The 15050-nt window shown below is 40.7% G+C and overlaps 2 protein-coding genes across 5 annotated transcripts; both read left to right on the forward strand.

Annotated features, from left to right (window-relative positions):
* The first annotated feature begins 1588 nt into the window (after positions 1 to 1588).
* Zdhhc8 (zinc finger DHHC-type containing 8) lies at positions 1589 to 9681 on the forward strand. 2 transcript variants are annotated; one of them, XM_076792789.1, is made up of 9 exons: positions 1589 to 2167; positions 2326 to 2447; positions 2764 to 2921; positions 2989 to 3161; positions 3254 to 3448; positions 3528 to 3672; positions 4224 to 4438; positions 4504 to 4698; positions 6623 to 9681. In XM_076792789.1, the coding sequence occupies exons 1-9, from the start codon at positions 2076 to 2078 to the stop codon at positions 7353 to 7355; spliced, it is 2028 nt and encodes a 675-aa protein (XP_076648904.1). In that variant the 5' UTR covers positions 1589 to 2075; the 3' UTR covers positions 7356 to 9681. The 2 variants fall into 2 exon arrangements, with proteins under 2 accessions (XP_076648904.1, XP_076648905.1); XM_076792790.1 differs by having other exon boundaries at positions 1590 to 2167; positions 4525 to 4698.
* Positions 9682 to 12800: 3119 nt separating this feature from the next.
* Positions 12801 to 14942, forward strand: Lwr (ubiquitin conjugating enzyme lesswright). 3 transcript variants are annotated; one of them, XM_076791512.1, is made up of 5 exons: positions 12801 to 13137; positions 13202 to 13271; positions 13806 to 13889; positions 13969 to 14231; positions 14309 to 14942. In XM_076791512.1, exons 2-5 carry the CDS (start codon positions 13206 to 13208, stop codon positions 14373 to 14375), a joined length of 480 nt encoding a protein of 159 aa, XP_076647627.1. In that variant the 5' UTR covers positions 12801 to 13137; positions 13202 to 13205; the 3' UTR covers positions 14376 to 14942. The 3 variants fall into 3 exon arrangements, with proteins under 3 accessions (XP_076647627.1, XP_076647628.1, XP_076647626.1); XM_076791513.1 differs by having other exon boundaries at positions 12802 to 13100; XM_076791511.1 differs by having other exon boundaries at positions 12804 to 13112.
* Positions 14943 to 15050: the final 108 nt, after the last annotated feature.

Raw genomic sequence — 15050 nt, forward strand, 5'->3', positions numbered from 1 at the left:
CAAGCGCTCAAATTTTCTGATGCCAAGTAAAAAAGCCATGATGGAAGGGCGCCGCGGGCGCACTATATTAGGAAGTATGGCAAAAGGCCAACGAGTTAACGAGCCGCGAGAACTCGAGGGAAGAATCCCATCGATACACGAACTATCTCGAATCGACACAGCATTCCTTGACGGTTCATATTTCGAGGAACGGGCAGTATCGTTCGTAGCATCGGGATCGGCTCCCGGCTGGTTAATTTCACGACTTCGGCTTCGACTCGTAACGCGGTCTTCGGGATCGAGGACGCTTCACCACCCACGTCGCCCATTCGTAGATAAAAAACAAAGTCGAGTGTACCGACGAGCTTAGTTATGTAAACCTTCGTTTGACCTAAAAGCATAAATGTTTTTTCCAGAATTTAGGTGGACATCCTGAGAGTGACAACTGTACCGCGGATATCATGACTTCTCGAAAGTTTTTTCTCAACTTTTGCATAAAATCCGCAGTTTACCTGTAATTAATGTAGAAACAATGGATGGTTTACTAAACAACAGTAAATAATGACTGGGATACCTTTTTAACGCCCTGTGCACATGACATATCCATGTATCTATCGTTTCGTAAAGAATTTCATGAAATTTATTAACCTGTAAATACTACACGCCTGTGTCAACGTTCCTCGTAAGCAAATCTCTCTTACGGAATGGAAATACGTTCGAAATGAACTTTCTTTCGGTACAAAATACGCATAAAGTTTCAACAGCATACGTTGTTCCGCGCCTCCTCAAATGGATGACATTTTTGAACGTTTTCAAAAGCTACGGGAAAGCTTATCCACCAACCGAACGTTCCGTGAGCAGCGCGCGAAAAATTTAAACATCTCAAAGCTCCCCGACCGGGAGCCTCGGTAAAGAAGTTTTTGCTAGGAGAATCGACTGACAGTTGGTAAACGCGTTCGCAAATTTTGAGATTCGCACAGCTTTGCGGGTATCGCATAGAAGGATTTTCGGAGAAAAAATGTCAAGCCATTCTCTAAAAGACGGTGTACGCTAGAGGCGAAACCCCAGCGCTTCTCGAGTGCGCATGCGTATACAAGTTTGTATCTATCGATAGTTACTGGAAATAAAACCAGCGGGACGGCACAGGTGAGAAAGGAGTCTGATTGGTTATTAGGTACACATAGTTTTGCTATTGGTCGAAGCGACAATGTCGGCGAATCAAATTATGAAAAGGCAGGACACCCTCGTACGTCATGAACACAGGTTTAGAACTACATATTTGACTTAGAAATTATCAGTATACGAATTACAGGCAACAATTTAAGATAATATTTGTGTTTTGCTGTTTAAACTCGCACGAAATACACACAACATTTGCCTTGAACGTACAAGAAGATTCTCAGCATCGTCTGCACGTTTTCTATCGTGATATAGTTTCATATTTTAACATTGCCGCGCTTTTCCAACGTTTCAAATTTCTTGCCTGCAGAGTCTGCATTCTCGTTCGCCCAGTAGTCGAGGAAAAGAAATGGAAACATCAATTTGAAATAGCGACGATACCGTGAGTGTGTACATTGAAAATTTCGGGAAGAATTCCGACAGGAGTTTAGCTTTTTTTTAGAAAGAATGCTCTTTGCTCTGTGGCCTGTGGCATGGTCACATTGGATAGGTTTGCGGAACGCCTGCGTTGGAGGGGGGCTCGGCTAGCCATCGTGCACAATTATATACCGACATCTTTCATGCAGTGAGAGAGAAAAGGACGGAAAGAGAGACAGACGTATACGTTATGTATACATATATATGTATGTCAGCAAGGTAGTGTGCAGTAGTGTGTTCGCGGATCGTACGTGCCGAAGCGTTTAAACATTAATCACGTTACGGATGTTTTTGCCGGAGTGACGCGCGCTTAATAGACGAAGACCGATTATCAAGATGCTACGGATGTGCGAGCGCGTCGAGAATGGAAATCAGTGCTAGCTACGGGCCGCGGGACTTGCAAATAAGCAGCGCCGATGGACGCAGCCATGTTTTCTGCTAGCAGAAATCTCACCCATTAATAATTCGTTAATCGTCGAGCACAAAGTGGAGCGTGCAGAATGCCGATATGCGACGCGAGGGCGAAGTTTCTACCAGCTACTTGCGCCTGGACAGTTCTACTCGGCACCACCACATTATTCTTCTGTTTCCCGTAAGTCGCTCGCACCTCGCACCTCGCACCACACGTCTGTCCTCCTCTCGTGAGAGGCCGCAACGGTTTGCCATCCTGTTTTCATCAGACAGATTTCTCCGCGGTCTCTGTTGACACACACGGCTCTTCCCCTTGTCAATGAAACTTCGGTTTTACAGATGCCAGTATTATGTGTTCCAATGGGGAACATGGGTGCCTGCTCTTCAGGGAGTCATCACCTTCCTTGTTCTGGCCAATTTCACGCTAGCCACCTTCATGGACCCTGGTGTCATACCGAAAGGTACTTTTCTTCCGTAGGATGTAGCGCAGTCGTAAGTTTCGCATCGGACTAGGTATAGAATACCATCGGACCTGTGTAACTCGAATTTCTTTAGCGCCAAGGTACTAAAAGCCCGATCGAAAGTAATCTGCTCTCTTTATTGTAATCGTATATTTTCCATTTGTTTATAGTTGCCTATAAACATTTTGTGAAAAACAAAAGGCAATGTCTACTTACACGTACGACTGTGCTATGTGTTCTATAGGAAATGAATGTTAGGAGGAAAGTTTACCAAGAACGGTTCAGTTGGATAATGCGTATGATTTATCTTTTGAAGCATCTCCTGACGAAGATAAAGAGGACGAGTTCAGCGCACCGTTATACAAAAGTGTAGAAATCAATGGTATCACGGTACGCATGAAATGGTGTCCCACCTGCAAGTTCTACAGGCCTCCCCGTTGCTCTCATTGCAGCGTTTGCAACCAATGTATCGAGGTTTGTAAAAAAAAAATACAAGAATCAACGTTAAAATGGATAATTGATCGAATCTTGAATTTTGTAGACATTCGATCATCATTGCCCATGGTTGAACAACTGCATCGGAAGGAGGAACTACAGATTCTTCTTTTTCTTTCTGTTGTCACTCAGTTTTCACATGCTCAGTATATTCGGACTCTGCCTGCATTTCGTATTAGAGAGGAAACATGATCTGGGCGAAGTAAACACTATTGTCGCGTATCCTTATCTGCTTTGTTAATCAACTGGTACACGACTGTGTTCGTGCGTTCTTGAGTTCTAGCGTCTTATGATCCTTACACATACCGTAGATTTGTACTTATGGGAGTGGTTATGCTCTTATTCATTCCAATCTTTGGGCTGACTGGTTTCCACGTAATACTTGTTTCCAGAGGACGTACGACGAACGAACAGGTAACGGGCAAATTTAACGGAGGCTACAATCCATTTTCTCGTGGCTGCCTACATAATTGCTGTTACACGCAATTCGGACCACAATATCCCAGGTAACGCGGCAACGGTTAATCACGATTCCTAACTGTAAGTAGACGAAACGAATAATCAATTTATCCTGGAATGTTCTAGTTTACTCAAGCCAGAAAAGTATTTAGGAAAACGACGCGGAGCTTGCACATCTGAGATATCTACTATAGGCAGTGAGAACCAGGTAAAAACCTACATGGATAGCAGCAATGGTGTTAGAAATCCCAGTTCAAATGCTTACAATAAGGTAAGAGCTAGTGCAACATCGCTTCACACTTCTGATAACTATGTACGAGAAGACTTAACAACTGTAAATAATAACATCTTCTCTAGCATGAAGTTTCGACGCTTCTTCGATGTACATTTAACAGCAGTGTGCGGCTATGCAATTCACTCGGCTTTGAAAGAAAATCTAAACTCCGTGCTATGCTACCCTCCCTGTGCTTCAAAGCTTTCATAGACTATATTACAGTGTGAATTGCAAGTTTTTATTGCACAATTGGTGCACTTTCAAAGTATTTTCTGCACGAACTTCTCTAGTTCCCACGCATCCGTTTATTAATTTCACGACTTGATTTATTTAGAGTACAATATCGAGCAACGATTCTTCCTATCTGTAGTACCTTATTCACGACGTTGGAAAGTTGCGATTGCCGATCAGCCCCTGTTCCTTACCCATCCCGATCGAAGTAGTCAGTATCCTTAATACAAATTCTGTACAAAAGTGTGATCCAACGATTCGATAATCAACGTCCGTTCTCTACTGTGAAAGCAACTGACGCGTCTTGTCGGTTCCAGTTGTCTCCTGGGCGAGATGGGTCAGACACGGACATGGAACCAACTGCATCTCAATCAGCGGATTGCGAGCCGACACCTCCACTGCAAAGACACGGTTCTAAAAGCAATTTCTTCCTGCCACCTGTGGAGAACAGCCAGTCTCCCAGGCATCCTCCGCCAACGCAACACCGCCATCCAATGCAATACACTAGAGGCAGTCCCCACCCTAGGCCAAGGTAACAGAAACCACCGGGCAGCAAATGGTAACGCGTTTGCTAATTTCTTTTCTAATACACATAAGGTACGTTGTCGATACCTATAGGGGAATAAACGGCTCTCGAAGCCACACGCCCGATCCATTGTCACCGGAAGCGAGCGGATCGCCTGCCACAGCTTCGCAGAGAGGCCAAGATCAGGGTGGTGCTAGTCCAACGACACAACGGATTAAAGCTATCGGAGTACCGACTCCTCTTGCTATTTCCAGTCCTATGCGCAGGTATACTATCACCGCTCTTATCCGACTAAACGGAATACGAATAGACAAAATTATAACGGATATAATGAACTTGAATTCTATGGATATCTTGAGATAAATAATCTGCAAGCAATATACTATATAGTAATTCAATTTATAATCAACAAATACTCCGTTATATGTATATCGTGAACATATTTGAGATACTTTGATTCTGGAATATCTTCTAGATGTACTATATATATATTTTTTTTTTTACTTTACTTACGTCTTTTCTTTTTTTTTTTTACCTTTTTGTAACTGTATCTCGCGGCATTTTCACGTTGCACAAAATATTGTTTCTATTTCTATGTAGAGAGCAAGAGGGAAGCGCCACACTAGTAAATAGTTCCATTGCATTTGTCGAGCACGCTATATCGATTACAATGAGTGAAAATATATATATATGTATATGTTGGTTTCTTTTATTCGATGTTCCTGTTTGCTACCTCTCGATATTATGTGAAGCCTGTTTTACTTCAGATTCCCTGTACTCCCTCACTTATGCGAACACCTCACTCTTGCTCTTATTCTTTTCTTCCTATTACTCTCACCACTATATTTATATAAATATATATATATATATATATATTTATATATATATGTTTATATTTATATACACCTCGACTTCTGAATGACGAAGAATTGTGTGCGATCGAGAAAATAATTAAACAGAAAGACAAGACTAAACCAGAAAAAAAGAGAAAAGGAAAAACAAGAAACCGTATTGCGCGACCGTAGATCATGTTTAATATCGTAGAGAATTAGTTTCTCTGCATGTATATATTACAAGATATATGGTATATAGATAAGTTTGTGTCCCACTGCAGGGGGTGGTAACTGCAAGGAGCTGCTTTCTACCATCATGTTGCAACCTACTGCAGGTAAACACGAACTTCATCCTACGAGGACATATCGTAGTTTCAAGTTATGCTTTCTTGCATATATTACATATATATGTATATATGTATATATATACGTATCTATATTCTTTAAGAGAGAAATATACATGACTCGAACCTATATATATGTATATACACATGTGCACAGACATATGCATATACATACATTCACATATATTTCAGTCGACCAACACGCAAGTATAAACGTCTCCACGTTAATATTGTTGTTAACATTTGCTAGGTTTCGCTATATTATACATACCTTTTTACGTTTTCTTGGATAGATGCTAATTTTTATAAGAGGAATGTTGCGCTGTTCTGTCTCTCTTTCTCTCTTTTTAGCTATCTATCTATTTATATCTCCTATGTATGTATCGCCAGAGCCGTATTTGTATGGCTACAATGCTCAGCATATATATTCGCATATATATGTATATATATTTTTTTATATACATATACATATATAAATATATTATTCTCAACTTGGTTAACTGTATCGTGCATTTGTCAGTTACAGTAGTACCTCTAAACTTGTACGCTTCGAATCCGATGACTCTGGGATTAGTTCGAACTTGGAAACTGATTGGCCTTGTCGTTGACTGTGGATGTTACGTAAACCTCTAAAACCAGATGACAGATGACACTGATATTAACACTTTAGCTACCGGTAGTAACAGTTTCAGCGACTCGGATTAGTGGGCTATTGAAAAGAAGCGGAATTATGTTCTTTCTAGCGATAACCTGAAAAGAAGTTGATAGATTAACTCGGTCAGGATAGCTTGCTGGTTTACTCTAAATATGTTCAACGTTTAAAGGACGTATTAAGGCCGGTAGATGAAGTCGGTAGTTGAGAAAGAAAGGAATAACAGACGAGAAGGTCAGGCTGGCCAGCGTGCAAGTTAAGAGGTGGTACCGTGTGTTCGAGTACGAAACGAATAAAAGAATCGAATCTGATCTGTCGTTCGAAGTTTGATGGAAGCCAATGCGAATTGTCTGTGTTGCAGATCGAACCCGGGCACGCCGACGCAGGTTCGTCGGCCAGATTTTATAGGAGTGAACGACGCATCGACGTATTACGATGTGCAGCAGGGGAACAATGCCGGTGTCGCTGGTTCTAGCGGCGGCGTGATGACGGGTTACAGCCCCCAGCGTCGTTTCCTGTCGGAGAGCGAGTTGGTGCGCCAGGGCGGCGGCGACCACTCGTACTCCCGGACGAACAACACCGTCGACAACATCCGGGAGCTGGCTGGCTCCCCGCAGCGCGGCGTCTACATGTGGAAGGACAACTCTCCGGGCAGCTATCCGGCTCCGCCAGGGGCACAGAACGCAACCACGATGACGATGACGACGACTACGACGACGTCTCAGCACCAGTCGCCCTCGCAGAGACCACCGCCGCCTTCCTACGATTACTACAGATCGGATCCGACCAGTCCCACGCAACAGTTGTACGCGAACGCAACGAAACCGGCGTACCATCCGGCGATGAGAGGCGGCGTACCTGTCTTCCCGCCTCACCAGTCGCCCCAAGTCAAACGAAAAGCCGCTATGGTGACGCCGACGACACCCACATCGGGCGACACACGCCGCAGACCGATGTCTTTCGTTCGTGCTCTCGAAATGACCAATTCCATGGAGATGGTGTCCGCACCGAACGACAACCGATCTCAACGGTCCACCACGCCCACCAACGAACGAGCCAGTGTCTACGACATGAACTATGAGATATCTGTATAGCCAAGCTTCAACGTCTCCGCGCCTGCGATATCCTGCGGCTGGACGGAGATGGTACACGATCGATTGCCGACACTTAGCGTCTCTCGTTCCAAAGAGGACAGAACAGCGGCAGCGTACGCCGCTTACGAGATATCCGTCTGAATTTTTTTGCCGATGGAACAAGTATAGTGACCCCTCCTTGATACCCGTCGTCGAGTGGCCTGACTTAAGTGGACGCAAATTGCGTAGGATAGACCTAACATACTTCACCTGTCGCAACTACCCCGGAGGACTGATTTCTCGTGTAGAACAAAGCCTTGCACACTCTTTCTATTCGAAAAATGGCGACCTTGTAACGTGAAAACGTATACATTCGATTCTGACCAGAGAGAGAGTAGTCTTGAATGTGTAACACGAGTTTTTTCAATGATTCGTCGTGTCACATAGAGACGCCTGTGTACATTTGAAGTAAATAAGATAGTCGTACTGTTTATGTTGTTTTCAACAAAATTAACAATATATACTGATTATCCTACATTTAGTCTCCATTGTATCATATATATAACCGAGGCGAAATTGTCGAATGATCTGAGAAAATGTCGGGATGTTGAATCTATCTTATACCTCATCCATCCGTGGCCATAATAATCTTGTTTGGTAACAACCACCAAATGTGTTTTTCACTACATAGAAGCGGTCTCTTGCCTATAAACGATCAATGAACTCGGATCAAACGGAAAACTCTAGATTAGGTAAACTTTCGATGCTCGAATCCAAGCATTAGCGTCCTGAAACGATTTGCTTAACCATCGACATACAACGCTCAAAGAGTTCTCTATCGTCACTATATTCGTTCCACCCGCAATAAATATTTTTAAACATGTCGATGCAGCTAGAACACGTCGAAGCGATATTACAAACCCGGCCGTGGTAATAGTTAAGTTCTTCCGGTCCAAATGATGAGCCACCATATAATATATATATGTATATTATATATATATATTATATGTATTGTATACTTTGTTGAGGTCACGTGGTACGATACCGACCATTCTTTTCCGAAGGAACAAACACAATGACTGTTGCACGAATCGTCATTGACATAGACAATGATATACGGCTTCCCTACTCTCTTTCTCTCTCTCTCTCTCTCTCTCTCTCTCTCTCTCTCTCTCGAAGTGTTACAAGTTCTTTCCATAGTACCTGTTTTCAGATTTCATTACCAAACACAATAGTATAAAAACAATTCATTGAATCGAGCGTGACTACGAAATATCCTCAGATCATAGTTCACGTCGAAATTGCTTGTAATACCTCGATCGAGGAGCTTTGTATATCTGAATTGTATCCTAACGCGGAATTGTAAACGATAGTCTTCGGTGAACAGGGGTATCGCTGTTGAATTCTATTTTCCATTGGGAACTATTGACACAAGGACTGCATTAGGTCTGATTTGAGTATAAGAAGTCTGTTGTCGGCGCAAGACTGCCGTGTCACGTTATTAGCGATATTATTTTTTTTTCTTTTTTCGGTCGTTGTTAGAGATCGATGGAGCATTAGATGTGCAAGAGACGCAACGTGTTCATTGATGCCACCCCGTATGAACGGGGTGGGAAATTGTATGGATAAGCGTTCGGACCGATTGACGGTCGAGGATAATCGAGTCACGAAACCGTCAACGAAAGTAAACCCGAACGCGTTAGACATTATATATAATCTTACGAGCGGCGAGAACCAGTTTCTTCGTTCCGCCTGACGACAAAAAAAAAAGGGAAAAAACGATTCTATTTTTTAGTAAACAGTAAGGTCAGTTTAGATTTTTATACCATGACGTCGTGACTCAATTTCTAGAAGTGCAGCGTCGATTGCCATTCCTCTTCGTTTCATTGCTCTTTGTCGAACGCATGACTTTTCCGACCTGTAACAAAGAACATAGGGATTATTATTGCGTGCATTTTTCGAGGCTCGATTCTAATCGATGTTGTGTTCTATTATTACTCTTACCTACTTATTATTACTACCATTACTCTGATTACTATTCTTTAAAGGGAAAGGTTCGGAACGAGAAAGATCAGAATCGAGTCTCGCCCCAGTATAGTTTCCTATTTTCGTTGATGCGAGAAGAGTTCGTGTGTGCAGTTTAATAAAAACAACGGACGAAATGAACAAAAAAAAAAAAAGAAATGAAAGAAGAAGAAGAACGTTACTTAATCGATTTAAGTCATTACCAGGATAGAGATAACGAATTCTGTGTAAAATAATCGTGGAATGTGTAGCAAATTTTGAATATACATATTTAACAATATTTATACGTAAATAATAAATATAAGACTTTATAATGATTTCACTTGTTTGTTATGGGCGATGATTTTATTGATGTGACCACTAATACCATCGACTTGATTTTTACGAGTAACAAACGCAAATGATGTAGAGTTTTGGGGAGGGAGGTGTGTCAATGCGAATAGGAAAGCGAATGCACGTAATCGATGTGTAACAAGAGAAATCTTAGAGTAATAGAATGAAAGCAGACGCAAACGAAAAACAATTAAAAACGGACCAGCGTGTCAGAATGTATACAACAAACCGATTCAACGATGCAGAGGTGTACAAATTGTTAGACGCGAATTAAAAAACGAAAACGAGAAACTCGAGTAAGATTACTTTTTATGGCAGATGATCCGTTTACATTCTTTGTATGTTAGTTTAACCTTAGCGTAATCTGTGATGATAGGAACATCCGACATGTAAAAGAGTATAGAGTAATAACATTTTGTTTATTTTTATTTTTATTTTGATAGATAACCGAACGGTCACGACAACTGTATGTTGAACTAATAATTGACACGCCTTTGTAGAAAGGAGACACAAGACACATCCGAAGACGGAACAAACTTTCTTAACAAAAAAAAAATGAAAGAGAAAAACAAACAGTTTTGTAATATACGCATTGCATAAATTGATTGGTACATCTACCGCTATTGTTAAGTTTGTAACATATTCCGCTTTTAACAATGAAAAGCTAATCGCATGTCGGTTTCTGTATTATGTATTTGTATGCGAGACCAATAATACCAGAACCAAGGCAGATTTAATCAATAATCGCGCGAGATCAATTAAAAACAAACAATTGCGTGCTCGTTTTACTCAACGTCGTGTCGATAATCCAATTCTTCTTATATTATCGTCATTAATATGATTATTATTACTGTTACATAGTACACGTGGTATTCAGCTAGAAAAAGTTTTACGAAACATCGAATATTTCACGCGCTAAAGAAAGAGACCTTTCTTTCAGCTAGGAATCTTACAACAGCTGACTTTGTTAAAAACAAAAAAAAACGAAAAGCGGTCCACTGCAATCATTCGAAACGTTTCTTCCAACGCTCTTTTCTTCTTAGTTACGTGTATTCCTTTTTCTTTCCTGTGACAAGCTGTGCCAAAACAAGGAAACATGATTTTATACATATGCCCCACTCCAATCATACCTGACAAAGGAAACAACACATTGACTACAGAAAACACACAAAAGAAACAATGGACAGATGCAACATTCAAACGAATTGATTTAGAAAAATTATGTGTAAGGTGTGAAGAATGTTTAGTGTTTATAATTCGGTGTATTTGTACATAAATATTGCTGGTTATTATCACTTGAATGTACATACATATACATTTCGATACTTTAGTATCGCTGCAGCAATCTACAGAAATAAAACTCGTGAAATATGAAAGCTGAGAGTATCTTTCATCGTTTCGGATTTAAATTTACAGCATGACAACTCATAATAAAGTGCATTTTCTGAGCTTTAATTTGAACCCTGAAACATTGAAAAATCTCAATTTAAAGGCATTGAAATATTATTTTATATTTCATTGCCAGAAGCACAGGCGAGGATACCTCATCTGTGTCAGAAGACAATAAGAGTCGATGAGAGTTCAGAGTTCCAACAAGAGTCCTTCGGTTTTTGGGTAATATGGTGGCGCCTCTTGCGGCGAAATCTCGAAGCTTCGTGCAGCGGCAAAACGCTGAAACTGCTAAACAAATGTTACCGACAGATGCTTATTTACCGACCGCGTCAGCTCTATCGGTAATATTTGTCACAGATGCTAATTTACCGACCGCGTTAGCTCTATCGGTAATATTTGTCTAGCAGTTTCAGCGTTTTGCCGCTGCATGGATTGGCGCTGTACGGAGCTTCGAGATTTCGCCGCAAGAGGCGCCACAGAATCATTTGAGTTCGAATACAAAGCAATATTTCAATACTTTCTCGTTGAGATTTTTAAATGTTTAATAACTCATGTTAAAGTTGAGATAATGCAGTTGCTGGTAAACGTATTGCAATCTCAAAATAAATGGAACAACATATTAGAAATCTAAAAATACTGACTGACTGACTGATTGACTCTACCACACAGAGCTACAGAAGAGTGTCACATGACCTCCTATTCCTTTATGTTATCCTAATACAAGAAACAAAAATTGACAGCTAATTCATCCTCACCACGGAAGCATGATATATCAAGCAAATACTTTTATTTGCATTATTCGATCTTAATACCACAAGCAACTCTCGACGGTAAATCCATCGTAGTTATAGAAGCATACGCTTTAACCGTGCTACCTCCACTTGTGGTATGCGATCCTAATGATAGAAGTAGATTTTGAGTCGAGTCTCGCGATTATCTTATTTTGAACGACGAATTCAATGAAAACACTAGATGCACGCGTGCACTGAGCAAAGGGAATTGAAACGAATAGAACATCCGTATGCAGAGGGATGAGGATATAGTTTATTGATTTGTTTATACTGCTATACAAAACGTATCGGTGTTCATACATATTGTATATATGCATACTGCATATTTTATAGCATCGAATAATTGATACAATCATTTGTTGTACAGATTACCACGATTCGGATAACAAAGCTCTTGTCCAATTCATTGAAACTTTATCAACGTTGATTCGTTTCTCCTTCGGTTGCATATTTCTTACTTGACGAGTCGATGATCGATTCGTCCTGTAAACAAGTGGCTTTCATTATTGATGAACATAAGAAACAATCAATGCCGTTCCACGCGGTTCGTATCATTATGACAGATGCAATGTCTACAGTGGCACAATGAAAGCGAATTCGAAACATTTGATCGAGGGCCTAGCAACATTATCAAACTACCTAAATTAATGTCGAATAGAAATACGAGCCAAGGGATAGTTCACAGTCGATTATATTAAAAATAATAGTAAGCAATTAACCAACTATCGGCCTGGACAAGCTTGTTCTACATTTCGATTGGTGTCACGTACTCTCATTTACCAACGGAGGCAAATAAACCAAAACCTGTCGCGGAAAATTGGCCAACCGTTGAGCTGGACAAAAGTGTACTACTATTTGATTGGTAGTGCTCTACACGATTTCTTCGGAACGCGTATCTCCTTGGACCAGCAGAGGTCCTAATGTGGATCGGGACTTCGCAAAAAGGAATATATCCGTTCTGGATTTGTAGGGCACCGGTTGCAGATCTATAGGTTTTCTGAACGCGCACCCCATACACGCGAATCGTTTTTGCAGTAAAGGTTTTTGGGAGTTCAGTTTCTGTGTTGGTTTCTTAATTCTCGTGGTCTCTTGGGGACTTTGGTTTCACCACAGAGGAACACTCTGTGCTTTCACCCTTGTGCTGCCCGCGTTTGATGAAATTTCGGCGCATAAAGCATAAAGTGCCTGGAATTGAACCTCGGGATCGGTATCGTCCAGCACCGTGGTAAAGTCTGGGGTAACGTCACGGTCCACGTCCGTCTGTACGATCCTGACTATATTTCGCGCCCAAACACGTTACGTTACCCGAACATATACTTGTTGCAGATTAATGTCAGGAATATCGGGTGCCAGGCTCTCCGAAGAGCGGAAAGCATGGAGGAAAGACCATCCTTTTGTAAGATATATATTTTACCGCTACTACTCGCTGCAGTCTCGAGCCGCGCGCGCGTTTACAACTTCGCTATCTGTTGCTCGAAACTTCTAGATCGCCCCTCCTTTGCCATTCAGTAAAGTAGAAATATTTCTCGATGGGATGTCTTCGACGACGCTTTTTTATCGACAGCTCGCGGATCATTTTCTCCCAAACGACTACCGATATCCTAACCTAACGCTTCCAAGCCGTCTTTCAAAACTGAAAGAACGTCGAAGGAGAAAATGAAAGCTGATCGTTATTATTTTTCATTTTGATTTGACAGATTATTTCCGGGTTTGGGTACTGTAGAATTTCAAAGTTGGAAACCTTTCCATTTTCAAACCACTATGTAGAGTACATCCCCTGTTATCCCTTATAATACAGAAAACTGTTGAAAAAGACTATACAGCCTTTTTAGGCAATATTTTTCATAGTGCTATATATATGAGCAATGTATTGTTTTGAAGATCTTTCAAACCTGGTTCAGTGGATTACAATGAATTATTTGCATTATAGGGATTTGTAGCAAGACCAACTAAAAGTCCGGATGGAACGCTCAATTTGATGAATTGGGAATGTGCGATTCCTGGCAAGAAATCTGTAAGTTCAAGAATACTTGCACAATGTCCTGTTTGCTGTTCGGCGGAATAATAATATTATCTAATACAAAACATTTTAGACACCATGGGAGGGTGGACTGTATAAACTGCGCATGATCTTCAAGGATGATTATCCCTCCAGCCCACCAAAGTGTAAATTCGAGCCTCCATTGTTTCATCCGAACGTATACCCTTCGGGGACAGTGTGTTTGTCCTTGTTAGACGAGGAAAAAGACTGGAGACCCGCTATCACTATCAAACAGATTTTACTCGGCATACAGGACTTGCTAAACGAACCCAACGTCAAAGATCCAGCTCAAGCGGAAGCATACACAATATATTGGTAGTACTTTTGGTCGAATCTATTCGAAACTAACAGCGAAAGAGATGGATTCTAATCGATCTTTGTTATTGTTGCAGTCAAAATCGCTTGGAGTATGAAAAACGTGTCAGAGCTCAAGCTAGAGCAATGGCTCCCCAGGAATAAGTTTATATTAAGTATCATTAAATTCAAATATTCCAACGTATGAAGAAGTCATTGTATACCTATAGTATAATATTCGAATATTCGATCGACGTTTCGTATCTTTTTTATATAAGTGTCATTAATGTATAACATAGTTAATTTTCTATTATCTGCATTTTCTTTTGTGTAACAAAATTCTCGCCTAAGATTATCTATATTTTCTATGGATTATACGTTATGATAAGTACGAGAAAATGAGATATTATCCTCCCTTAAAAACAACTGTTACGTATCGTTTCCCGTTTACAAGTTAGACTGTATCCAGGAATTCGTAATCGTTAGCAGTTTGTCCGTATTTTATTTCTTCATGCATTTTTTCTAAATTAAAATCTAACTTTTAAGGATTGCTGGCAATTATTGATAAGTTTACGGTGAACTGTGAACCCGATTCTACAATAAAAATGAAAAGGAAAACGCCCGTTTTCTCTTCAACCCATAAGCACAGTGTGCCTCCAAGAAACATGTATTTAAAACTCGTTTAAGTATTGTACAAATATCATGAAATAAAAGGTTCCGCTTCATTTAAAATGCCGTCCGTCGTATTGAAAATCCTGCGAATAAATTCAATAAGCTATCCTCTAACAAAATATTGGCTAAAGCGGTCATATACCGTTTGCCGTCGAAGCCTAAACGTTA

The sequence above is a fragment of the Halictus rubicundus genome, chromosome 8 (assembly GCF_050948215.1).
Source record: "Halictus rubicundus isolate RS-2024b chromosome 8, iyHalRubi1_principal, whole genome shotgun sequence".
NCBI classification, from domain to species: Eukaryota; Metazoa; Arthropoda; class Insecta; order Hymenoptera; family Halictidae; genus Halictus; species Halictus rubicundus.